At 54.6% G+C, this 25,827-nt stretch overlaps 1 protein-coding gene across 6 annotated transcripts; it reads right to left on the bottom strand.

Annotated features, from left to right (window-relative positions):
- Positions 1-11,462, bottom strand: LOC308513760 (alpha-1-antitrypsin-like). Of its 6 annotated transcripts, XM_081083897.1 has the most exons (7): positions 11,312-11,462; positions 10,324-10,381; positions 9,303-9,405; positions 4,228-4,853; positions 2,227-2,497; positions 1,135-1,282; positions 1-305 (listed from the first exon to the last, which is right to left on the bottom strand). In XM_081083897.1, exons 4-7 carry the CDS (start codon positions 4,847-4,849, stop codon positions 114-116), a joined length of 1,233 nt encoding a protein of 410 aa, XP_080940023.1. In that variant the 5' UTR covers positions 4,850-4,853; positions 9,303-9,405; positions 10,324-10,381; positions 11,312-11,462; the 3' UTR covers positions 1-113. The 6 variants fall into 6 exon arrangements, with proteins under 6 accessions (XP_080940023.1, XP_080940022.1, XP_080940027.1 ...); XM_081083896.1 differs by lacking the exon at positions 10,324-10,381 and having other exon boundaries at positions 11,345-11,456; XM_081083901.1 differs by lacking the exon at positions 10,324-10,381 and having other exon boundaries at positions 11,312-11,452.
- Positions 11,463-25,827: the final 14,365 nt, after the last annotated feature.

A 25,827-nucleotide genomic window follows, 5' to 3' on the forward strand; every position in this document is an offset into this window, starting at 1 on the left:
GACAGGAGGAGGAGGGATTGGCAAGTCACACTCCAGTTTGGGCCAGGCCAGTCACTCTTTATTGTCACCTTCGGAGGGGACCTGCCTGGGCGGGGGCTGAACCAGAGAGGCAGCTATTTCTGGGTGGGATTCACCACCTTGCCCACAAAGAGGGGGGCTTTGGTGACTGTATCATAGATGACCACGACGAAGGGTCTGTTGAACTCAACACTCGGGGGAAGCGACATCGGCATCATTTCCATCATTGTGGCCCCGGCAGCTTCGGCCCCCTTCTCATCCAGGGTCAGCACAGCCTTATGCACGGCCTGGAGGGGAGAGAGCAGAGCTGTGGTCTGAGCGACACAGGCAAACCCCACCCCGGCCTGGGAACTCAGCTGGTGAGGGCAGTGGTGCCAGTGAGGGGAGGCTTCCCAGGCCTGTCCCCACCAGCTGTCCTTCCTTCCAGGTCCCCCCTCCGCAGGGGACACCAGGCCTCTCCACTTCTCAAGGCCTTCACGACTCCACCTGCGCACCCTCACGCCTCTGGACCAACATTCTCATCTTCCCTGCAAACAGCCCCACCTAAGGAGGTAGAAGCTGGACTTGGACTTTCTGTCCCTGGGCGTGTTTCTTGTTTCTAGTGTCCGATTGTAAGCTCCTTGGGGACCAGGGCATAGATGGGGACCCCTTCTAGAGTCCAGTCCACAGTCAGGCACTCAGTTTGTAGCCAGTACTGAGCCGAAGTTGTTTCTTTCAGTTCTTCTGATAAGTGGCATCTTTAGCCCAAATCATTAACTTGGACTCCCTGATTCATCAATAGCTCCAATGTCACAGGAAGGGAGGAGGGAGCAAAATTCCTTTGAAATCCCTGACCCTCGGTCTGACTTTGTAAATATGGGTCCATTGAGGCCCAATGAGGAGAAGACCCTGACCAGAGATGAGCCAGAGGGTCAGTGACACCGCCTCAGAGGACGTCCCTAAAGGGCCAGGACAGGAGGCCACCCCTCCCTCGGGCGCCTGAGCACGTCCCAGTCTTGATGAGTCCAAGGGCCTTCCCCAGAGACCTCAGTCTGCGGGGTGTTTGTGCCCCTTCGTCCCCTCCCCTGGGCTGCAGCCCGCACACATCTGCCCTGTGGACACCAGGGACAGGCTCACCTTGGACAGCTTCAGGGGAACCCCCTCGCTGATCCCCGAGAGCTCAGCCCCATTACTGAAGACCTTGGTGATGCCCATTTTGCCCAGGATGGCTTTCAGATCGTAGGTTCCAGAAATGGACAGTTTGGGCATACTCAGAGTGGCAGACCTGTCAAGATGGTTAGAAAAGAAAGGAATTTCACAGCATGGAAAGTTTTCCTTTTCTGGTCATTTCTCCCACTTCTCTTGTTTCCCTGGGGCCAGAGTGTGGCCCTGAGAAGGTCTGACAGGAGTGAGCTGCCTGGCACTCGGGCCGTCTTGGACCCAAGCGAGATGCAGCCGCTCCTTGCTCTCTGTTCCAGTCTCCGGTGAAGGCACCCAGGACTGGGCTTGCTGGGTGGTGCTTTCCTCCGTCTCTCTTAACTTTCACCTCAGACTGTTGTGTATTTTTATATTCATTTATATATACGTTTATAATGTATTCTTTTCTGTGTTATTGATTTTAGCCATTTATTTTACATTCTGATTTTTTTGATTGTTTATATGTTTGCATTGCACACATTTATGTAATTACTTGTAGTTTACCGTGTGCGTGATGAACTATGCATGAGGACAGGCACCTGTGAGCGCAGAGAGATGTGCACTAACTTGGGGCGCATGCTCCAGTATCACTTCACCCCGGGCCCGGTGAAACCACACAGCTGGCGGCCTCGGAGCAGGACGCGTCCCCACACCGCGCCTTCGCTGTTCTGGCCTCTCCAAGCCCCCTTTCCCCTGCGCAGCGTGGACTTTCTATCCTTCATGTCACACGCAGCTGCTGCCTCTCCAGGCGCGTTGGTGCTGCTCTCCCTGCACCCACTGCTGGCACCAGGAAGGGCAGTGTGGGTGCCGGGGAGGAAGTCCCCATGGACAGGACTTTTGCCCCCTGAGCTGTGAGCACTGCCCCTCTCATGGGGTTGTTGCCTGAGCTGACACTGGCCTCCGTCCGGAAGCTCAAGGTCACGCACAGTTGCTTGGCCCATAGGGTGTGGGTCCACTCTCACAGCCCCATCCCCCCAACCCCCACCCCTGCCAGGCCGGAGGGGCAAGCCAGCCGCAGGTCAGGGACGTTACCTTTTGTCTGTGTTGTTCAGGGCCATGCTGAGGTCCTCCTTGGTGAGCAGGTCCTCCATGTGGCGCAGCTTCCCCTCGTCGGGCAGGATGAAGAAGGCGGTGGCATTGCCCACATAGTCCATGAGCAGCACCCAGCTGGAGAGCTTGTGGCATTGGTACAGGTTGTACATGCCCAGGCGCTTCATCATGGGCACCTTGACCGTGGTGGCCTCGTCCACGTGGAAGTCCTCCTCGGTGGTCTCACGAGCATCGAAGGGCTTCACCCATTTGCCTGGAGAGGGAAGGGTTAGGTACCTGTGGCAGAACGCAGGAGCCCTGACCCTCCTGCGTGAGGGGGCTCTCTCTGAGCCTCAGTTTCCCCATCTGTCAAATGGAGCTGAAAGGAACCTCAGCTCACTGACAGGACTTCAGTGGGGAGAAATCTAGACTGGAGGAGGGCCCATATTGTCTATATTGTAGAGCAGCGGTTCTCAACCTGTGGGTCGCGACCCCTTTGGGGGTCGAACAACCCCTTCATAGGGGTTGCCTAACACCATTGAAAAACACATATATAATTATATATTGTTTTTGTGATGAATTACTATGCTTTAATTATGTTCAATTTGTAGCAATGAAAATACATCCTGCATATCAGATATTTACATTACGATTCGTAACAGTAGCAAAATTACAGTGATGAAGTAGCAACGAAAATAATTTTATGGTTGGGGGTCACCACAACATGAGGACCTGTATTAAAGGGTCGCGACATTAGGAAGGTTGAGAACCACTGTTGTAGAGGCTCAGGGGTGCCAGCCTGGCTGGGCAGAGTAAGCATTTGAACTTGTATTTCATGCCTGTTTACTAGTAATGGAGGGTCGCTTGGAAGGGGCTAAATGAAAATGATTGGCATCAGTCATGCTTGGCAGCTCCTTGCCTGAGTCTCCCTGCCCCGTGAATTGGGCTTCTTATCGTTCAGGGAAGTCACCCTTGTTCTCACGCTAACGGCCTTTCCTGGACCAACACGTGGGACGCGGAGGCCTGGCATCCCTCTGCTATTCCAGGAGACCGTCCCCGTCCCGCCAGGTGAGAGCACACAGGAATCTCAGGGACCCCTGAGCCCCTTCCTCATTGGATGGAAGGTGGAGACTGGGGCTGGACAGGGGACAGGACCCGCCTGGAGACCCACAGCTCAGCTGGGGCCCAGGATGTGCTGACTCTGGGCTCTGCGCTCTCCAGGGCATTTTTTGCCCCAGGTCAAGGAGCCCACAGAGAGAAGGAAGCAGCCCTGACCTTGACTCTCACCTCCCTGCCCCAGGCTGTTTCCTGGAACTGTTCCCACAGCCTCAGCATGTCCTCTGGGACCCACAGGTCTCTGGCATTTTCTTCACTCCCAGGGAGGAAGGCAGGCTGAGAGTCAAGTTGAGTTGAGCACCCACATTGTGAGCCTGTAGTCCCATGTTCTCTGTAACATGCTACTCCTCACAGAAACCTGGCAGCAAGGGATTATTAGGTTCATGTTCCAGATAGGAAACTAGAACCTCAGAGAGGTACAGAGACTTGCCGAGAGCCAGACACTGACGGTGGTGGGGGCAGGATTTGAACCCCGTCTTTCTGACTCTAGAGCTGCCACTCCTCCCACGACACTAGAGTGATCCAGGAGACCTTCTTCATTTGCAAGGTCTGCTAAAGTGTGTTTGCCTGGCTCTGTGTTGTGTGTGTGGGGCACCCTGCATATTGTACCTCTGTCCCTGGTGGGGATTTACGAGGCATGTGGAACAGGCACAAAGGCTCTGACACGTCCTGCAGGGAAGATGATGCTCTGACTGCTGACCCACCCCTCGCTGACCTTATTGATCAGGGGGCGTTTCTCATGGTTGTGTGGGGAGAACAGAATCCCCCTGCCCAGATGCATAGTCACATGGCATCCCGCACCGCCCAGGAAAGCTTAGGAACTGATGTTTGAGAATGTATTTGGGATGTTTCCATGGGAACCAGCTCAGGCTGGTGGTACCACCTTACCTTTAAAGAAGATGTAATTCACCAGGGCTACCACTGTGTCTTTGTCAAGCTCTTGGACCAAATCCACAATTTTCCCTTGGGTTCCCTTCTCGACGAAATCGTTGATTTGTTTCTTGGCTTCTTCGGAGTGCTTGAAGTTGACGGAGAAGGCCTCGGAGTGATACGTTTTCTTGACATCCTCCAAAAACTTATCCACCAGCTTCACGCTGTTATCGATGAACAAGCCGTTGCCAGTGGTCAGCTGCAGCTGGTTATCTGGCTGGTTGAGGGTATGGAGGAGATTCTCAAAGCCTCTGTGGATGTCAGCCTCTGCTCTCTCTGTGAGGTTGAAATCGAGGCCCTCTAGGATCTGGGTGTGAGTGTCGCCCTTGGCCCCTAGGGAGAGCATGGCAAAGGCTGTAGCGATGCTCACTGGGGAGAAGAAGATGTTGGTGGTGTTGGACTGATGGGCCACCTGGCGGTACAGGCTGAAGGCGAAGTCGGCCAGGTTGGGGGCAATCTTGTGGCTGGCGGACTCATGATCGTGCTCAGCTGCATCTGTGTCCTGGACAGCCAGGGAGGCAGGGGCCAGGCAGCACAGGCCTGCCAGCAGGAGGAGGCCCCATGTGACAGAGGATGGCATTGTCCTGCGAGGGAGAGAAGGGGCATCATGCCCAAATCAGGCCACACAGTGCGTCCCCCTGGCCACTGATTCATACCATGTAAAGCAACCGGAGTTTATTCAGCATCTACTTCGTGCAGCCCTGTGCCAGGCACGTTCTACGTCCTCATTGGCATGATTCACAGGAATCACACCTCCAGATGGCCTGGGTGTGGAGTGCACCTTCTTGATGCCTCCATTAATATCTGCAGTGACCCTGAGGGGCCAGTGCCAAAGCCCCTATTTCATAGTGGGGGAAACGGAGGCGAGGGCTGCATGATGTACACGCTGTACATCTCATCACTCAGAGGGAGGAAGGCAGGCTGAGAGCCAGGAAAGCAGGCCGACCAGGCCCAGGGGTGCCTGGATCTGGAGCGGCCCTAGGAGGGCTGCCGTGGAGCCCTGTGACTTAAGGGGCAGCGAGGCTGCTGCCAGGGGGAGAGATCCTGCTCCAGGACACCGCCGGCCCACGGTGGAGTTTTGAGGACCCTCACAGGGAGCCCCTGCCTCTGGTGGCTTCCTGCTCTGGCGGGCTGCCCTCAGGATGCATCTGAGGTCTCAGCTAGGAATGGGCGGCCTGCTCACCCTGTCACTGCCTGCCCCAGCCTGGGCTCAGGGGGGATGTGGGCGTTAGAGATGCTGGGCTCTCTAGTATCGGGGTTTGTCTGTCTGTCTGTGTGTGGTGGTGGGGGGGGAAGCATCTCTGTTCTTTTCAGACAGACCTGGGTTCTAGGTACAAGTCATTTCGGGTCTCTAGCCCTCACTTTGCCTCATGTAGGAAGTGAGGCCGTTGGGAGAAGTTAGTGGAATAAGTCTGGACACCACATCTTATGTTGAGGGGATCTGAGCGAGCAGCTCTACGAGGGAGAGCCCGGGGGGGCCGGCAGACTGGCTGCCTGCTGAAGACAGGCAGGGAGGGAGAGGTGTCCGTGGCTGGGAGACAGTAGGGACAGTGGGCCTGGGCTGAGTCAGCAGGAGCAGACTCATCTAGTGATGTCCAAGTCAGTGCCACCACAGCAACACGGAGCCCGCCTTCCCCACAGAGCTCCCTCTGCTCCGACAGGCCCCAGCCTCGGCCCAGCAGCTGCACCCCTGGGTACAACCTGCCCTCTTCACAGCTGGGGACACTGAGGTCTGAGCGGAGGAGACACCCTGTGCCCACAGCTAGCTCTGACTCACAGAACGGAGACCATTTTCATAGAGCGCAACGACAAAGGAGGCCCGGAATCTGGAATGAGAAAAACCTGGGAAAGTTGGAAATAAACGCTGGTTTCATCTCCCCTTGGACTGTGAAAGGTTTCTTTCCCAGAAAACAACCTGATGAGGCACAAACTGGCCTCCCTCCGCCACTTGTTTCTGGCCTGGAGGCTTGTAAATAACCCAACGGGCAGCCCCGTTAGCTAATGGCATCTGTTTTTTTTTGCGTCGCCTTTGGTTTAGAGCTGAAGACGGCTAAGTTAGTTCTGTGTCTTCCTCTCCTTCCCATTTCCCACTGGATTTGGCATGTCCTTCAGGGGTGGCAGAAACTGCCCATCTTTGCAGGACTCAGATCAGGAGGCTTTGGGCCAACAGGGTGGGGACACTAAATGTGCCAAGTGGCTTTGGGGCCAGAGGCTGTGGCTTCCACCCTGACAGGACACCACTGCCCACTGGCCTCTCCTTGTCCTGGGCCTGGCTCTCCCGCCTGAGCAGTCGAGGTGGGGGGTGGCCTAGATGAGGTCCCTGTGTGCTTACGGTGGACTCTTAATTGCAGGGTTTGGGGAGCAGAATGCACTCCCCGAGGGGAGGGGTGGGGGAGGTGCCCTCCCAGTCAGAGGGCTGCTGGCCTCTAAGAAGGTGGCAAGGCTGGTGTGGGGCTGAGGTGGGAGAGGCTGCAGCTGGGTGAACACCTAATCGCCCCCCGTCCACCTTCCTGGGTGCTGCACCACCTCATCTGGTTCCTTCTTTTACAGTAAGGGGAGTGAGGCCCAGAGAGGGTCAGGGCCTTGCCAAGGCCACACAGCGAGCCAGTCACAGAGCTGTAACAAGCCTTGGTTTTCCCAGCACTTGAACTTCAGACTCACTCAGCCATGTCCTCAGTTCTCAGATCCCATGAATGTCAGAACTGGGCCCCGAGGGACCTGACGTTGGCCTGGAGCCTCCTGTTGGCTCCATTTAGCCTTCCAGTCTGTTCCTTACAACACCAGGGTCGAAGATGTCTGCTGTCTCCTTGCCCTTCTTTCAAAGGCAGCACGCGCCCCCCCCCCCCCCCCCCCCCCCCGCCAAGCTTCATGCTGGTGCAGTACCCACAGGCCTGTGGGCCAGGCTTTACAGCACAGACGAGGACGATGGCACAGTGATATTTCCAGGCCGGTGGGAGCAGCCCTCCAGGGAGGAGGGAGAAGGGTGCCACCCCTTTTGCCTGATCTCACACCGTTCCCACCCAGGAGCATAAGGTGAAGGGCTGAGAGTGACCCAGGGGTCCAGGGAAGCGACTGCACCACAAGGTCAACACTTGCTGAACCCTGGCACTAACTAAGCCCCGTGTGACCCGGCCCTGCCTCTTATGGGCAAGTGGCCTGACTTCTCAGCCTCGGCTTCCTGCCTGCAAAGTAGAGAAAAGAATCTCTCACAGGCGGAGGTGAGGAACAAACGAGGTGTGGGTGCGGAGGACCCCCACACTGCACACAGGCAGGGCCACGCGTGAGAACTGGCCGACTTCTTCCTGCCGTGTTGCCCAGGACCGGGGAAGGGGCCCCAGCTCAGCAAAGACCCACCTCCGAGTTTGGAAAATTTAAAGTCAGTTCTCGAAGTAGTTATTTATTACCTCTGAGCTGCCAGAGCCTGTGCCCAGCAGACATCGGCATCCCTGTCATCACGCTTAGTAAACGTCAGGCATTTTAAATGACCTGTTCTCAGAGCCTACCCTTTGAGGTGGGAATTAGCATTAGCTCCATATTACAGATGGAGAAATGGAGGCCTACAGAGATTACGTAACTTACTGAGAACCACAGAGCCAATTACTTACGGAGCTGGGATCAAACCCTAGGCATTTTGATTCCAGAACCTGGCATTTAACTCTTCTCCATGTATAAAGCTAGCCAGAGGCCTTGAAACAGAAACCAGCACAGCTGGCCTGGCCACATGAAGGGGGCAGCATCGCTTGGCGGCTAAGATCAGAGATTACGAGGCTAGAATGCCTGAGTTTCATCCACTATCAGCTGTGTGACCTTGAACAAGTTACTTAACCTCTCTGAACCTCAATTTTCTGAAAATGATAAGGTTGCACTTCCTCAGAGAGTTATTGTGCAATTAACTACTTGCAAAGTGCCAAGATGTGCCTGGCGCACAGTCAGCTCTCAGAAGTGTCAGTTGTCCTTGATTTTGTGGTGGACCGTTCAGAGCACTGTGTGGGGGTCTGGGGGCCATGGCCTTGGTCATACGCATCTCTGTCACCTCATCTCCAGAATCCAATGGCTGAAAAATCATGTCCTTCTAGCATTCCAGCAATCAGGCCCAGTGGGGTGGGGTGAGAAGAAAGAGGGCCTAGATTATTGACATTTTGCCCAAGAGGACAGGTCGAATAACTGTCCAGGGTCCCCCAGCATCGATGAGGCCGGGAGGCCAGCCCAGGTGTCCTGTTCCCTATCTGGTACCTGAGGCCCGAGAGAATTAATGTTGACCATGGGCATGGGATCAGGGGCGTGGGTTCTGGAACTAGGTGGGTGGGGCTTGGATCCTGGATGGTGTGTATTTGGGGCTGAAGAACTTCTCTGTCCTCACTGTCCCCATCGGTAAAATGTGACTAACCATGGGAACCACCTCAGAAGGTTGCTGAGAGGCTTAAAGGCTGGACCGCAAGTAAGGAGCTCAATGCCGCCTGGCCGGAGCAAGGGCTCCGGAGCGCAGCTCGAAGCGCCTGCAATGGGCCCCTCCCAGGGTTTCCCATCTCACACCATATGCAAGAGCGGCCAGAGCCCACTGGCACAGGGGGGCCCACTTTGATGCCTCGGGGCTGAGCCTGGCAAGTTCTCCTCTGAGCGTTTCTGCTGAGGATGGAGGCCCGCGAGTGGCTGGAACTCTGGGCTTCCAGTCTGGCCTGGCTCCTCACTGCCCCTCTCTGGGCCCTAACCTTCTCAACTGTAGAAGGGGAAAAAGATACCCCCAGGGGCTGGGGAGGGGAGGCCTGGAGGGGACAACAGAAGGAGAGACACAGGAGCTGGGCCAACAGAAACGCCCCCCTGGGCCCAGGCCACCAGAGCCAGGCCCCACGCCCACTTCTGCGTACAGAGGGCCAGTATTCACCAGCGAGTACCTAGGAGCCCGGCAGGCCGAGGGAGCAGGACAGGACCCCCAGGAACGCTGCTGCTGTGACAGCAGAGGCCCACCCCACCCTGCTCCACCTCCCTGCATCCCCGCGGCTGTCTGAGGCTCTCCCCGGGGAAGGCATACTTACGATTGACTGTCCCAGGCCGGGGCTGGTGACCAAGGCTGAGGAGACAGAGCCCTGTCCTCGTCCGTATTTAAGCAGTAGACTCGGGGGGCGCTGGGGGAGGCTGCTGGTGAATATTAACCAAGGTCAACTCAGTTATCAGAGGAGCAAACAGGGACTAAGTCCATCTGCTGGACACAGCCACCACCCCCGCTGCCTGTGGGTGCCCCGCCCGGGTGCGCAGGCCTTGGCTCTCCAGACCAAAGGATGTCATTGTGCTGCTCATAAACCGCAGCGTCCCGCGTCCGGGTGGGGCGGCATGACTCAGGCGCTTTGGGAGCTGCCATTCACTGAGCTGCCTCCACATACCTGCTGCCGAAGGCACACTGCAGCCCTGGGGGTGGGGGCAGCGGCTTCTGTGCCCATTTGGCGGACAGGGAACTGAGGCCCAGAGCGGAGGGGCTGCTCACTCACAATCACTAAGCCAGCCTTGGCTGCAGAAACTCTCAGCTTCCTGAGGCGAAGGTGGGCGTGATGGTGGTGACAGCCACCTTAGGCTGATGTGGGTGGCCCTGGGCACAGGTGAGGGGTGAGAGAGTTGGTCTAGATCAGTGATGGCGAACCTGTGGTCACCTCTGACACGCGAACTCATTTTTTTGGTTGATTTTTCTTTGTTAAATGGCATTTAAATATATAAAATAAATATAAAAAATATAAGTCTTTGTTTTACTATGGTTGCAAATATCAAAAAATTTCTACATGTGACACGGCACCAGAGTTAAGTTAGGGTTTTTCAAAATGCTGACACGCCGAGCTCAAAAGGTTCGCCATCACTGCTCTAGATGGAAGAGCTGCTGCTGGAGGTGTTTCCATCCCACTTCCGAGCGTGGTCGCCGGGGATGTGCAGAATGACTTCTGTCAAGAGCTCGTCTGCTCAGCCCTCTGCTCAGCCTGCCCTCCAGGCTTCTCTGAACCCCGGAGGCCCGGTTCCTGGGCAGCCACAGGCCTGTTGGTTTCTGCCCGCAGACTTGTGCAGCTCACATACCTGGGGTTTTCCTCGGGGACGTGGTCTGTTCTGGAGCTTCTGCAGGCCCTTAGGGGCACTGGTGGGGTTGGGGGCATGGTACAGGGTTGAGACCAGGTGGGGTTGGGGGTATGGTACAGGGTTGAGGCCAGTAGGGTCCCACTTGACTGTGGTCCCTTTAAGAGCCACACTCTCCACACCCCCTGCCTCTCTGGCACATCTACTCTCTGGATATTTGGTGGAGTGATGAGTGCATTTTCATCCCTCCTGTCACTGCCCCCGTCCCAGCTGTGGGCTCTGCCAGGTGAATGACCTGCAGGTTCCCCTTGTACACAGTTCAGCCCAGAACCCAGCTCCCCCTTCATTGGTTGTGAGGTCTCAGGCAAGCCTTGACCTCCTCGTGGCTCAGTTTCCCATCTGTAAAATAGGGATGAGGACAGCACCCACCCCCGTGCACTGCTGCGAGGATTCAGTGCAGCCGTTCACGGCCAGCCCAGAGTCTGAGCCCAGTGCTGTGCGCACAGTAAGCCTTTATGATGTTGCCCGCCCCTGCCCTCCCTGGTGTCATTCGAGGTGGGTAAGGGGCTTTCCAGAAGCTGTCCTCCCGGCTCTCTTGTGCAGTCCTCTCTCTCACCCCTCCTCATGCAGGAGCAGAACTGAGCCCAGAAAGGGAGGATCCCCTCTCTCATATCCTCCTGACCCCCATTTCACAGTCTGGCTGCCGGGCCCCGACTCTTCCCCTGAGCTGGCAGAATGGGCAACTCCTCCCAGGCTCTAGGTCCGCTGGCAGCTGAGGGAGCCAGGCTGTGGCCGAGGTGAGCCTGCCCTCCATACCTCATGGGCATTTCTTCTCTTTCCTGTACCAGAGTTTCTCCATCTTCACAATGGAGCTCCCAGACCAGCTGTCCCTCCCAACTCTCGCACTGGATGGCAATGTCCAGTCTCGGCCCCTTAGCCCAGTAGCCTGGGGGTTAGTAGGGGGTTAGTAGGAGGGTATGGCCTGCTCTACCTCCAGTTTCCGACGCTTTGTTGGCAGTCACACCTCCTGCAGTGGCCTGGCCTCCCCCTCCTGCTCCTGCTCCTCGGGGCCCTGGGGTGCTGAGGGCCACAGCACACAGGCCATGTGCACCCGGAGCACAGTGTCCCGTCTCTGCTCGTCTGGGAGGAAGGAGGTCTGGGTGGCTGGTGGAGGCAGCAGGCCGGGAGGGGCAGGAAGCTGGGGCAGGAAGTTGCCTTGCACAAAGCTGTCATTTACCGGCCCGGGCAGTCCTGCATGTCACCTGCTGCTCCTGCCATGTCTGGCCTGTGTGACCCAGGTGTGGGCTTGGGAGCTAAGCATCTGAGTTCAACCCTTAACGCCACCCCTGTCTTTTTGTGAGCTCTTAGCTACTTTACCTCTCTGTGCCTCAGTTTCCGTCTGTGAGATGGAGGAGAGGATGGTCACTTCTACCAGGATTGTGAAGAGCCAGGGAGATGATGACATGTAAGATCCGGGCCATCTCAGGCACAGGTGCATCCCAAGGGGATGCCAGCCACCGTATGATCTTTGGATGTGTTTCTGGACCTGGGAAAGCTTTCCCGTGGTCCCAGGGGGCTGAGCAGGAGGAAGACTTGGGGGAGCGGCACTCATTGTTCAGGGACAAAGAGCTCATTTTGCTTCTCGAAGGCACAAGGCCAGATGCAATTAGCATCTTTCTGAGCATCTCTGAGATGCGGAGGGCCGAGTCGGGCGTGGGTTGGTTGGAGCCACACCGACTTCATGTCACCTCTCTGAGCTTCAGGTCCCGCATCTGTAAAATGGGGACCATGTGGGGATCAATGAGGATCATCTGTGATATGGGGGACTCTTTCTCTTAGGGTTGCATGAGGCGACACCAGGAGTTGCTTGTGGGGCGTTTCCCAGCAAGCCTGCTCTGCCAGCATCGCCGACATGTCTTACAGTCCATTTCACTGAGTGGGTCAGTCAGATGTGCCAGGTTTTCTCTCCCAGGAGATGCACTGAGTTCGCACCATTAGCTCAGTTCGTCTTGGCGTCTTGCAAATCTACCAACTTGCAGCACCCCAGTGGGCCCGCCTCCTTCCTCTTTTCTCCGGGGCCCCTTCCTGTGTGTGGTTCTTGCTTTTTCTGGAACAATTTGGCCAATTCACAGCTTCTTGTTTTCACTCCTCATCCTTACCCAGATGGAGAACAAGAAGGGAATCTATGCAGCATACGTGACAGTATATTTAATAGAAGGAATAAAGCACTCGCCTCTAGCTTCATCCCCTACTGCTTAAAATTCAAAAAAGAACCAATGTTTTAATTAAAAAAGTAACCATTGCCCAGCCAGCATAGCTCAGTGGTTGAGCACTGGCCTATGAACCAGGAGGTCACGGTTTGCTTCTGGTCAGGGCACATGCCTGGGTTTGGGCTTAATCCTCAGTGTGGGGCGTGCAGGAGGCAGCCAATCAATGATTCTCTCTCCTCATTGATGTTTCTGTCTCTCTTCCTCTTCCTTCCTCTCTGAAATCAATTTTTTAAAAAGTAACCTTTTGTACATTTTAACTTTACCCTTTTGACCTTGTGGCCTACGGTGGCCATTACAGACTTCCGGCCGCTCGGAGACTCAGCTTGTCCTGTTGAGCTATTTCTGGTGTTTATTCCCGTGAGGACAGTCAGGTGGCCACACTGTGGCCAGCGGGTACTCCTCTGAGTTCTCTGTCCCTTTGGCGGGCCTTGCTGACGCTGCACAAAGCCCGCACCTGCTTCCTGGCCCGGCGCCCCGGCCCCGGCCCATCTTCTTTTCTCCTGCCCTGGACATGGTGTGAGAGACCCTCCAGGGGGCTGTGGGAGGCCCCCACGGGCTTTGGGACTTGTTTCTCAGAAAAACGCACGCCCCGAGTGGGTGGCTCACTTAACGGAGAGCAATAGGCTCTTCAGTGTTGCCCAACGCGACCTTGGCCCGGAATGGGTCAGTTCCCCTGGCGTCATCTTTCCTGTTGACTTGAAGCTGGTCTGTTTGCTTGGTTTTAACAAGTCTCTGATGGCTTTCATTTTGCAACATGCCCTCAGGCCACCTCCACGGTGTGGCCTGCCACCACCTGCACTTCTCGAGCATGTGCTGTTTGCCAGGTTCTGTGTCAGTGCCGGGCAGTGGGTGCCAATAATAGCCACTCAGTGGAGATGGGGAAACCGAGGCACAGGGCATAACCATGATGCCTGCTTTTGTATGGCCAGCAAGCCAAGAATGGTTTCTACATTTTTAAATGGTTGAGAAAAAAACCTCAAAAGGAGCACAATATTTGGTGCCACAGAAATTACATGGAATTCAGTTTTCAGTGTCCATGTGAGAGGTTTGATGGGCACACAGCCATGCCCACTCGTTTATTGTCTGTGGCTCTTCTGTGCTATGGTGGCCGAGTGGAGTCATGACAGAAACCCCGTGGCCTGCAAAACTGAAAATGCCTGCTTGCGGGCCTTTCCAGAACAAATTCCCCTTTCCTGCCCGAGAGAACATCCCATTCGCCACCTCCGTTTGTCTCCAGCTCTATTGCCTGCTGGCTGCCATGGTATGCCAGGCTTTTCTCATCCCTAAGGGACATACCTTTCCCTTCCTCTGACCATGGCTGACTCAGGGACCCCCCCATCCCACCCAAGACAAACTCATCGATAAGCCTCCCTGACCTCCGTGGGTTAGGTCTCTCTCCATAGCACAGTGTCCCATCCCCTGAGAACACATCACAGCAGCTGACAGCCACTGAGCATGTGGCGTGGCCAGACACCATTCTAAGAGACATTACCGCTTTCATCCTCACAGTACGCCCACCAGGTGGATGCTTTTGCTATCTCCATTTTACAGATGAGGAAACTAAGGCTCATTGAGGTCAAGCACCTGGCCCTAGGTCACGGAGCTGGCGAGATGGGCAGGCTGTGTGACTACAGGGCAAGGAGGCAGGACCCGAGCTCAGCTCTAACCCCAGACTATAGTTACCGGAAGGTAGGGCTGGCTTTTACTCACTCTCTGTGCTGAGTACAAAACAGGTGCGCAAAGGATGCTTGATGAACTGCGTTAAATGAATGAAGTCGAGCAGAAATGTAGCATTTCCTTAATCAGATGGTTAGGGTGTTTGCCAGGGGAAAGGTGTGAAAACCTTTAGATGCTGAACATGTCACCTCTTAGGTTAACAACCCACAGCGTTTTGTCTGTCTGAGCTGGAAGCCATCATGGGGTGCCCCTCACAGCCAGGACCCTGAGCCTGTTATCCTGCTCGCCCAGCCTGGGCTCCCCCCTGCACCCAAAGCTGCTCTGCCAGCTGCCTCCTCAGTCTGCCCACGAGAAGAGGGGACACTCATGGCAGAAGGTTAGAGGGAGGCTGAGCTTAAAGGCTGCCATGCCACCTGGGAGGGGATTCTGCCACACCCGCTGTCCCCTCCTTCCTTCTCCCTGTGGCTCAGGAGCGAGTGCAGGGGCCTCTCTCCTTGGTCCCGCTGCCCAGGAGCAGACCCTGCTTTTCCCCACTCCCAGCGTCAGCCCAGCTGAAGCAACCCTCCTCTGCTTGGCCCAGTGTGCACCAACTCATCTTCCCAAAGCTCCGCAGAGACGGTCCCATTGCTGTGTTCACTCTGCGGCTCCAGAGGGCATAAGCAGGAAGGCCCGGGACACTGTCCCTCCGCCTCTCCACACTGCCACCTTGATACGCCCGCCGTCATCGCTCCCGGCCTTGATTTCCTGTGGATTTATCCTTCTTTATGTTTTAAATTTTATTTTTAATCTTTTTACTTTTTATCTTTTATCTGTAAACATTTCAATGTTTAAAAACAAAAACATAATCACAGTCGTGCCACGATTTTTAAAAAGCAAAAGCAAAAACGTAATCACAAAAAATGTGTCCGTAGTTCCATTGCTGGTGGAAATGGGGTCCTGCCCCAGAGGCGCCAGGGAGGCATTTCTGGGGACCCCCACGTGGGAGGATAAGGGTTAGTGATAAGATTTATTGGGGTGGAAATAAATGACCGTCCCCAGGTTCCCGATGTCCCATCTCTGTCCTGCTCTCTAAAAAGCCCAGCCTCACCCTATCTGGTTTGGCCCAGTGTATAGAGCGTCGGCCTGTGGATTGAGGGTCCCGAGTTCGATTCCAGTCAAGGGCACATGCCGGGTTGCAGGCTTGATCCCCAGTAGGGGGCGTGCAGGAGGCAGCCAATCAATGACTCTCTCATCATTAATGTTTCTATTTCTCCCTTTCCCTTCCTCTCTGAAATCAATAAAAATATATTTTTAAAAAAGAAAGAAAAAGCCCAGCCTCACCTACATCAGCCCCAGAAATAGGGCCAGCGTCCAAAAATCCTGTGCCGCTGCCTCAGTGCAGCTCCGACCCTGTCCCCTCCAGCAGGCTCAGCTTCTCTGCCCCTCTGCGCTTCCGCGGGCGCTGTGCCCAGGCACTGCTTGGAGCCCGTGTGGTCTGCTGAGGGCCCCAGCTGGCTGCCGGGCCCGTGTGGCTGCTATGGAGAGAACACAGGAATGAACAGGGCCAGCATGTGTTACAGAGGGGGGCGGGGGCTGGGTTTATTCTTACTGAGGTGTTAGTTATATGCGGCAAAACCGTAAATCCTAAATGCACAGCTCAATTCATCTTCACATCTGTGCACATCTGTGTACCCACCTCTCTGATGGAGGCAGAGAGCGGATCTGTCACTCTGTCTCTCCATCTCCCCCAAAGGGAACTGCTCTTCATGGATTAGTTTCGCTCCTCCCAGAAGGGCGTGTGAACAAGAGAACTCGCTGTGTGCTTTGTGTGTGTGTCTGGCTTCTTTTGTTCACATGATGCTTTTGGAATTCACTGAAGTTGCTGCCTGTGTCAGCACCTGTTCGGCTAGTTTCCCTGTGGAGAGATGTCTGGGCTGTCATCAGCTGTGACCGTTCTGCATGCACTCCTGTGGCCATCATGTTACGTGCCTCTGTGAACACGCGCATTTCTCCAGGTGAAATGGTGAGGTTTGGGCAGCGGGCGCTAAGCTTTAGAAGGCGCTGCTCTCCCCTCTCCATCTGCCTCACGTCCACAAACCCCCAGGACTGGAGTGGGAAGCTGTTCACATCCCAGGCCTGCCTTTAAGTGCCGAGACCTGAATGGGGCCTCACCCACGTGTGGAGCGGGGATGGTCGTCTGGACCCCTCGGGGCTCCAGTGGTGATGGTGTCAGGATCATGCTCCTGTCTCAGCCTCAAGCTGCGTGATGTTTTTCTGGCGGCAAGAGGAAGCTAACTCAGTGAACTGGCTGGGAACAGAAAACAAAATTCCTCCAGGAATTTAGTGAGAAATCAGTGATTTCCATTCCACTTAAACAGGCTGCGGGGAGGAAGAGGCTGGTATTTAAGTTTCCACTTTGCACAGTGTTGGCCAAGCAGGGCAAACATAGCTGGTCAACACTGCCTTCTGGGAAGAGGTCTGTGCTGAGCAAACACAGGTGTTTTCTGGGCCTCCCCCGGCCCTCGGCCCTCCCTCTCCGGCCTCCATGGGGCTAAACAGGACGCAGGTAGGAGGGGGTTAAAGGAGAAGTGCTCGCCAGGCGGGGTGGGGCCATTCAGGGGCTTGAAGGCAAAGGCTTTACGTACACACACATACACACACACGCACACATGCATGCACACATACATGCAGACATGCACACACACTCATAGACATGCTGTCACCCCCACAGGGGACTCTGAGACGCCCTTTCTTGTATGAAAAGCTCTGGAAAAATGAGGATCCAGATGCCGCCTGGGACAGGGTGGACTTTGGCAAGAACATGGATTTGGGGCCGATCAGAGCAGCCTCCGTCCACAGTGGACATGTTACTTAACCTCTCCTGGCTTATCTGCAAGTGGAGAGCAGAGTGCTAAAGTCTTAGGGCAGTTTAGGGCAAAATAAAGGATGTGGGTAGAGGGCCAGAGATTCAGCGGACGCTCAGTAAATGCTGATTCCCTCTCTCCCTCTTCTCTCTTGGTGTTTGGTTTAACCTACACGTAAAGAAACAAAGAACACACCGGTCCACAATACACTGTCTAGTGCAGTGCTGGCGAACCTTCTGAGCTTGGCGTGTCAGCATTTTGAAAAACCCTAACTTAACTCTGGTGCCGTGTCACATATAGAAATGTTTTGATATTTGCAACCATAGTAAAACAAAGATTTATTTTTTTTATATTTATTTTATATATTTAAATGCCATTTAACAAAGAAAAATCAACCAAAAAAATGAGTTTTTGTGTCACCTCTGACACGCGTGTCACAGGTTCGCCATCACTGGCCTAGGGCAAGAGCTTGCACACCTAGAAACAGCGCATAGGACAGGAGGCTCTGGGAGGAGACAGGCAGTGACTATCGGGGATGCACCCCTACAGGCTGGAGTGCCTGTCACTTTCTTCTGTGTATTCTCTGTGTAAATGTTCTCACAACCAGAATGCACATCCTTTTTATAAAATATTTTTATTGATTTCAGAGAGAAAGGGAGAGGGAGAGAGAGATGGAAACATCAATGAGAAGAGAGAATCATGGATCGGCTGCCTCCTGCACGCCCCACGCTGGGGATCGAGCCTGCAACCTGGGCATGTGCCCTGACAGGAAATTGAACCGTGACCTCCTGGTTCCTAGGTTGAGCTCAGCCCCTGAGCCACGCCGGCCGGGCAGAAAGCACCTGTTGGGTTCCGTAGCTCGGGAACCAAGCAGGATGCTGGCACACACCTGACACCTTGTTGGGTCTTTCAAAAAGGCGGCTTCTCTGGAGTTTCTCTTCATGTCTGCGCTTCCCTCCACCCCGTGACTAGCCCTGGGAGTCCGCCAGCACTGGCTTCCACCCGGTCAGCTGTTCAGTAGGAGGGCCATTCAGTCTCGGGGAGCCCAGCCACACCGTGGAGGCTGGAGGCCAAAGGAGATGCCAGCACACGGCCCAGCACCCGGGACTTTCCGGACAAATGGAGGGCAGCTTCCCTCCCTGCCATGTGCTGGGCACAGGCTCCGTGGCTGTGTCCGGCAGCCTCAGAGCAGCCCTGGGCAGTATTCCCCCGCCTGTCATTGTCTCGCCGCAGGTGAGCAGTGAAACTCAGGGAGTGTCAGGGACCTGCCCAGGTGTGCCCGGGGAGAGCAGCGTTCCTCCTCTGTCTGCACAGCCCAGTACGATCATCTCGATCATCTTGTGCATCGTGCTCATGTTTGGCTTTGACCAAGCAGTTTGCACCACGTACAGACCCCCTGATGGGAGAGGGTGGGCTCCTGGGGGATGGGAGCCCCTGGCTGGATTTCAGCCCCTGGCTGTTTGCCTCATTAGCAAGGAAACCCAAAGACTTATTCAGAGATGTAGGGAAATCCAATACTTTTGCATCTGAAGAACATCTTCTAGAAGCAGAAGCAGCACCCAGCAAGGCCCTGGCTCGGGGCCTTCGCCTTCGCAGTTACTCGTGCTGGTCGATGAGAGAGGCTGGAGCAATCCTCCTGAGTCGGGCCGCCACGACTCACACTGACTTGTGACCGAGGCTTCCATCAGCCTAAGGGCCAATGCACCTCCGTTAACACAGTAAAAAGACAGCACCTCCAACACGCCTCTCCGTTTATTCGCACAGTATGTCCATGAGCAGCCTCCCTGCTGCAGCATCGGGTTGAATAAACAGAAGTGACATTTAAAAATGGAGATAAAGATATTAGTAGAACTTGATAATATTTCCCCCTGCACTTCTGGGCACCGTGGGGTTTGGTAGGGAGCGGTCTGGGGTTGGGTGGCATTGCTGGACATCCAGACGGATAGTAACACAAACAGTGCACACTGCGGGCACACACATGCGTGTGAGCTGGGCACTTCTCGGTAGCGGCTCACTGGCTCACCTTCCCTGCGAGGGACCTCCGTGTCGGAAGAAACGATAGCCAGGCAAGGCCGGAGGTTGCAATTGCTCACAACCTTTCCGCGTCGTCTTCTGTGTCGCACTGTGCGGCCCTGGGTGGAGCGCCTAGCTCCTCCCACTGCCCCACAGGGAGAACAGGGTTCCTTTGTCTCGTAGCACAATTCCATAATGATACCTATGGGGGAAGTGTGCCTTCTGGAACCTGCTCATCCCTCTCGGCGCCTCCCGGCACCTGCCAGGCCGTGTTCACAGAGGGAGTGTTTGGGTAGAGCGGGAGCAGGGGTAGTGCAGGGGCAGGAGAGGTTGCTGGGCATTGGCCTGGAGCTGGAGCTGGTGAAGGCCGAGGGCCCAGGCCATGAGGACGGTGTTGGCGTTGCTGGGAGCATGGCCGCGTCCTCCACCGTGCAGAAGGGAAGGCCCGCGAGAGGATGTGGAGCTGGAATCTCGTCCACGTTTTCTTTCGATTCTTCCTACTTTCTCAGTGCGGCACAAAAGGAAGTCACCCGCTGAGATGAGATTGGGGAGGAGGTGGAGGAAGTGTCAGGAGCGGAGGAAGCTGAACCAGCCATGGGGAAATGGGAGAGAGCATGGTTTTGAGTAGCATGGAGGGTCGCTTGCGATGATAGTGGTTATAAAGTGTGACCCATCGCTGCGGCCATGTGCCTTTGTCATGATGCGATTTCACACCTAGTGGCTCCCAGCCAGGATAAAAGAGGATGCTCCCCCGGGCCTGTTTGGGTTCTTCTTCATCCAGCTTCAAGCAGAGCACCCTGCAGGGGAAAGAGCAGAGCAGCCACTCTGGGCCGCATGCAGATTGTCTCGTGCTGTATATGAATCTCCTTCTCTGTTCTTGCTGTGCCCCTTTGTCCTAAAGAGAACTGTGACCTGACCATTCCTGGGGCGGCTTATTCACCACTTTCCCATGAAGCAGCTAGAGGAGCAGCCAGTAAAGAACCTTATTTCCTAAAGGGGACGCTGAGGTCCCCTTGCCTGGTGGCTCTGTCAGTGGTTTGGCTAAAAGGGAGACTTGGTATCGAGGCGACTGGACACGTGCTGCCGGGAGGTGTCGGCTTTGTCCTGCAGCGTAGAGGCCTGTGCTGGGCGCCTGCAGAGCGCTCGGTAGGACGTTGAGATGTTTTCATATCGGTCTGTTCTGTTAAGAATGTGCTTGCTCACGAGTTACGTGCCTGGTCCTTCCTATCAAGGTTGTTTGCAAGAGTAGGTGTTAGAATTGGGAGGAGAAGTTGAAAAGTTCTGGAGAAAAGAACAGAAACTGTGCCAAGAACTGGGAGGGCTGGGCTGGACCCTGGTCATACATAGCTGCAGGGAGGGGAGCGAGGCCAAGGGACTGTCCCAAGACAGTGGCCAGCCAGGCGCCCAGAGGAGACGCAGCGGCGTGCGCTCTGCTTGGCAGGTGATGCAGCTGCGGGCTCCAGGCTGTGAGAGGATGTGAGAGGATGACGAGGACAGCGGTGAACCAGGCCGAGGGGGCCACTGTCTCCGTGGCGCTGACAGGCGTGGTGCTGGTGTCACTCCCTTGAGTAGCGAGGGCTCCGGGTGGGACTAAAGGTTTAAAAGCTCTTGAACTCCTCACTGGGAGCGTGGATGACCAGGATTGGGCCTGCCCCCGGTCGGATTTGGCATCTCTAATTTGATGCTTTGAGGCGGCGAGGTCTTCGGCGAGAAGGCATCAGTGACTAAGTACAGGGTGGGGCAAAAGTAGGTTTATAGTTGGGATGGAAAAGAATGTGATAACTGACACACAGTAGTACCAGGACACACCGTGTTCCCCAGACTCAGAGCTGTGTGCCTCCTTTTGCCCCACCCTGTGCGAGTGACACGGGCTGCTATGGATTGTTCTAGCTCTAAAACCCCAGAGGTGCTCATCTGGTGTTGGGGGCGGGGTGGCTTTGGTAGGTAGTCACAGGGCTAAATAAATCGCACCCAAGACACCCTGATTTTATTGACACTGTAAACCCAGAAACAAAAAGGCCTTTGAGAGGGAGAGGCAGCAGCATTTACTTGAGATTTAAAAATAAGGAGTAGCTGTTTGGGGGAACATTGACTCAGGCAGAAGGCCACACAGTGCTCCATTCGGAGACAGACAATGGGCATTTGTGAGGAGGGACTGGGATGATGACATCAGTGGAAGGTCGTTCCTGTTGTGCAGATCACGTAACAGTGATGCTAATTCTAAACAATGTTTTCATTCGCAGCCCAGAGTCATAGTAACTGCTTTCTTGTCGTCTCTGCAAACAGTTCTTAGGAAAACAGGCTGCGTAGGCCCAGTCCAAAGCCCTGTTTTTCCGTTTTGACCTTGCACAGGTGTGAGGCACAGATGCGCAGGCAGTTCCTCTGGCGTGGCCTCCTGCACAGGCGTCAGTGGGGGGCTGGCCACGCTCCCAGCCTTTCCTTCTGAAAGACTCGCAGGAACAGGCTCTCAGCGCGAGCCCGCGTCCACGGAGGGACGAGTCCCCGGCCCCCTCCCCATGCCCGGCCCTGGCAGAATCCGCACCTGCTCTGGGGTGCAGCGCAGCATCTGAATTATTTTACCTCATTTTTCATTCAATTGCAAGTTTCGTCCTACTTGATATTTGTTTTCATATGGAAAATAGCTGGGAGTGGAAATATCCTCAACCCCAGAGAAGGGGACACAGGTGCGTATGCAACCTGCTCCGCCACAGGAGGGCGCCTGTCGGGGTCCTTTTTTCAGAGAAGCAGCAAACTCCAGGCAATGTCCTCATGCAACGCAGCAAGGATCTACTTGTATTTAAGGAACACTACAGCCCGGCCAGCGTGGCTCAGCGGTTGAGCATCGACCTATGAACCAGGAGGTCACGGTTTGATTCCCCGTCAGGGCACATGCCTGGGTTGCGAACTCGATCTCCAGTGTGGGGCATGCAGGAGGCAGTTGATCAATGATTTTCTCTCATCCCTAATGTTTCTCTCTCTCCCTTCTTCTCTGAAATCAATAAAAACAGATTTAATAAGTAAATCAATAGCACTTACATGGCACTCAAGACGTGCAGGTGCTTTATATAAGTGTCTCTTCCTGCAGAAAACAAAATAGAGCCGATGAAAGATGCTGTGCCAGTTGGGGTGCCACCGCGGGGGTCATGGCGAGCAGCGCGTGGCCGGTGCCTCTGCTGTGGCTGCAGGACACTGATCTGTGATGGGAACGGTCGTGACTTGGGGAGGATAAGACGCACATCGCCGGCGTGTTGGGATTCTGGACGACTCCTGGGAGTGGGCCAGTGGGAGCCGAGAGGAGCCTCAGGCCCAGCTCAGAGGCCAGGTCATGCCATCCAGGGACCACGGGCCAGGGGAAGCACACGAGGGCTGAGAGGGAGTCCTGGCCGGGTGGCTGAGTTGGTTGGAGCATCATCCCACACACCAAGAGGTTGTGGGTTCGATTCCCGGCCAGGGCACATACCTAGGTTGTGGATTTGATCCCGGGTTGGGGTGTATGTGTGAGGCAATGGGTCGATGTTTCTCTCTCACATTGATAATTCTCTCTTTCTCTATCTCTTTCCCTTTCTCTTTCTCTAAAATCAATAAATATATCCTGGGGTGAAGATTAAAAAGAAAAAGGGCTGGTCCTGGCTGTTTTGGCTCAGTGGATAGAGCATTGGCTTGCGGACTTAAGGGTCCCAGGTTCGATTCCGGTCGGGGGCACATGCCCGGGGTTGCGGGTTTGATCCCCAGTAGGAGGTGTGCAGGAGGTGGCCGATCAATGATTCTCTCTCATCATTGTTTCTATCTCTTTCTCCCTCCTTTCCTATCTGAAATCAATAAAAATGTATTTTAAAAAGAAAGAAAGAAAAAAAAAAGAAAGAAAGAAAGAAAAAGGGCTGAGTGGGAGTTGAACTCCTTATGGGAAAACCCAGTTTCAGCCTTAGACCAGCAGAACCAAAGTACTACTAATATGGGAGCATTATTTCAGAACCTCTCTTTCAGAAATTCTATGAGCCAAAATAGCATTCTAACATGTTTTTATATGTTTCTGACACTAAATGTAGGGCCTAATATCCTATATAATAAAAGGGTAATATGCAAGTTGACCCTAATGGTTGAACGACCAGGAACGATCAGTCACTATCATGTGCACTGACCACCAGGGGGCAGACGCTCAACGCAGGAGCTGCCCCCTGGTGGTCAGTGTGCTCACACAGGGTGAGCGCCTCTCACCCATAAGCCGGGCTCATGGCTGGCGAATGCAGTTGCGGTGGCGGGAGCCTAAGGATCAGTGAGCTGAGTGGTAAGGAGCAGCAAGCAGGTGGATGATAAGGAGCAAGGGGTCCTGGGACCCCTGAGGGCTCCCAGATTGCAAGAGGGCACAGGCCAGGCTGAGGGACCCCTCGTTTCTCCCTCCTCCCACTGCATGCCTTTTGTACACCAGGCCTCTAGTCTAGGAATAGAGCAGTATATTCAAATGAAAGAGAACTAATATATATGCAGTATCATACTCTGTAAATTTCAAGTAATTAATTTTGTCTTGAGCGGTTTCAGTGGGTGAGCCACTTCCCCTTTTCTCCTGGGTCTGGTCAGTATCAATGTAGGGCTTCTCCTCCGAGTCTACTCTTCCATGCGGGCTCTGTGACCATGGCCTTGGTTCCTGTGAGCATTTTCCCCGCTCGGTGGGCCTGCTAAGCTTTCTCAGTAGGGGATGCTAGAGGGGCATTGCAGGAGGAGGCTGGCTTCCGCTGTGGCTTCTGGCTGCTGCTCAGGCTGGTGGTGGTTGGTGTTTGTGTGGGGAGGATGAAGGGAGGATTGCAGTGAGGGTGTGAGGACATCCAGGACGTGCTGGAAATGTGCAGTCCCTCGGCCACCTGGCCCGGCCGTGTCCGCCATAACCCAGCGCCCTCCACACAGTTCATGAGCTGTAGGCCTCCTGTCCACACTGGAGCCTCCATTCCCTCTGCCCACCCTCCCCTTTGGACTTTTGTGTCCTGTGGCCCTTCTGACGCTGTGGTCCTCCCGACACTGACACCAGAGCCCTCACTCCCTCTGTATGTCCGGCTGTGGCCTGTGTGCCTTGGACAGCTGCCTCCCGATGGCCCAGGGGCTGCAGACTAGCTCTGGCCCCGGAGAACCAGTGCTTCTGACACCAGAGGCTGCAACAGCACCTTTCCAGTGCGAACTGAGCCCCTCCGGGGGGCGGGGAGCCTCCTTGGATATTCTGTCAGCCCTACTGTGTTCTCTAACCAGACTCACTGGTCCCTCCACCCCGATGCCAGACCAGCCTGCCCTCTAGCTCGATGGATTTTCTTCTGGCCCCTCGCTAGTGCTGACCATACACACTCCTCCCTGGGTTACTGGATTTAGCAAGTAAAAATACAGCGCACCCTGTTCACTTGAAATCATATAAACAACCTGGGTTACTGGATTTGGCAAGTAAAAATACAGCGCACCCTGTTCACTTGAAATTATATAAACAAAAGTTTTTAGTACAAGTGTGTCCCAAATATTGCATGGGCTATATTTACACTAAAAGGTTACTTGTTGAAATTCAGGTTTAACTTCCCCTCCCACAGCTGTTCCTCAGCCCAGCCGCCAGGGCAGCGGTTCTCAACCTGTAGCTCTTGATCCCTTTGGGGGTCGAATGATCCTTTCACAGGGGTCGCCTAAGACCATCGGAAAACACATATATAATTACATATTGTTTTTGTGATGAATCACTATGCTTTAATTATGTTCCATTTGTGACAATGAAAATACATCGTGCATATCAGATATTTACATGACGATTCATAACAGTAGCAAAATTACAGTGATGAAGTAGCAACGAAAATAATTTTATGGTTGGGGTCACCACCACATGAGGAACTGTATTAAAGGGTCACGGCATCAGGAAGGTTGAGAAACGCTGCTCTAGGGAGAAGAGGGAATGTATCAGCCACCCTCTCTAACCAGCAGGGGGCGGCACTAGCCTTTAAGGCAGTGAGTGTGGGTTTTTCCTCTCTGCTTCTCTCTTGTAAATGGTGGATGCTAAGACACAGGCTTCAGTTACCCTTTAGCCCTCTTTATCTGAGGGATCCCATTACTTTGACAAACATTTCCCCCCACCCCAAACACAAAGTTGATCAAGGCACCTCCACAGACTCTTAATGATCCAGTATTGCCTCATTAATCTTACTCTATTTGGTGTAAGTGGATGGACTTCTCTATCCTGATATTATTTAAACATTTAGTGGCCTGAACATTGTGTAGGGATTGAAAACTGGTGGCCCACAAACTGAATTTGACACTTGGCCTTGGAAACTATACCCATGAGTGCAGACCCCGCGGGTTAGCAAGTGAGCCAACGAGCAAGCTCTCATGTCTGTTCTTTCTGCACCCTGGAGAAGGCTCCGCGCCCCACTTGCCTTCTAACCGCCCATCTTCCTGCAGCAGGTGGTCCACCCTGGGCATGCAGCTGAGGTGCCATCCCTCTGCGTCTCCCACAGTTTCAGGCAGATGCCTCTTTAAGACTCAGGGACACACTTGTGGGCGAGGGACTTCTGACCTCTGCAGGATGCTCCACGGCGACCAGATACTGCCCCAGTCCATCCCACTAACCACGGGTTTGGCCCATACCCATTGGCTCCTGGCCATGTTAACGCTCCCACTTCCTTTGACCTTGGGTTGCCCTTGGACATGTGACTTCCCATGTTGCACTGGTCCATTTGTGCACTGGC

The sequence above is a fragment of the Myotis nattereri genome (assembly GCF_964212035.1).
Source record: "Myotis nattereri genome assembly, chromosome: 1".
NCBI classification, from domain to species: domain Eukaryota; kingdom Metazoa; phylum Chordata; class Mammalia; order Chiroptera; family Vespertilionidae; genus Myotis; species Myotis nattereri.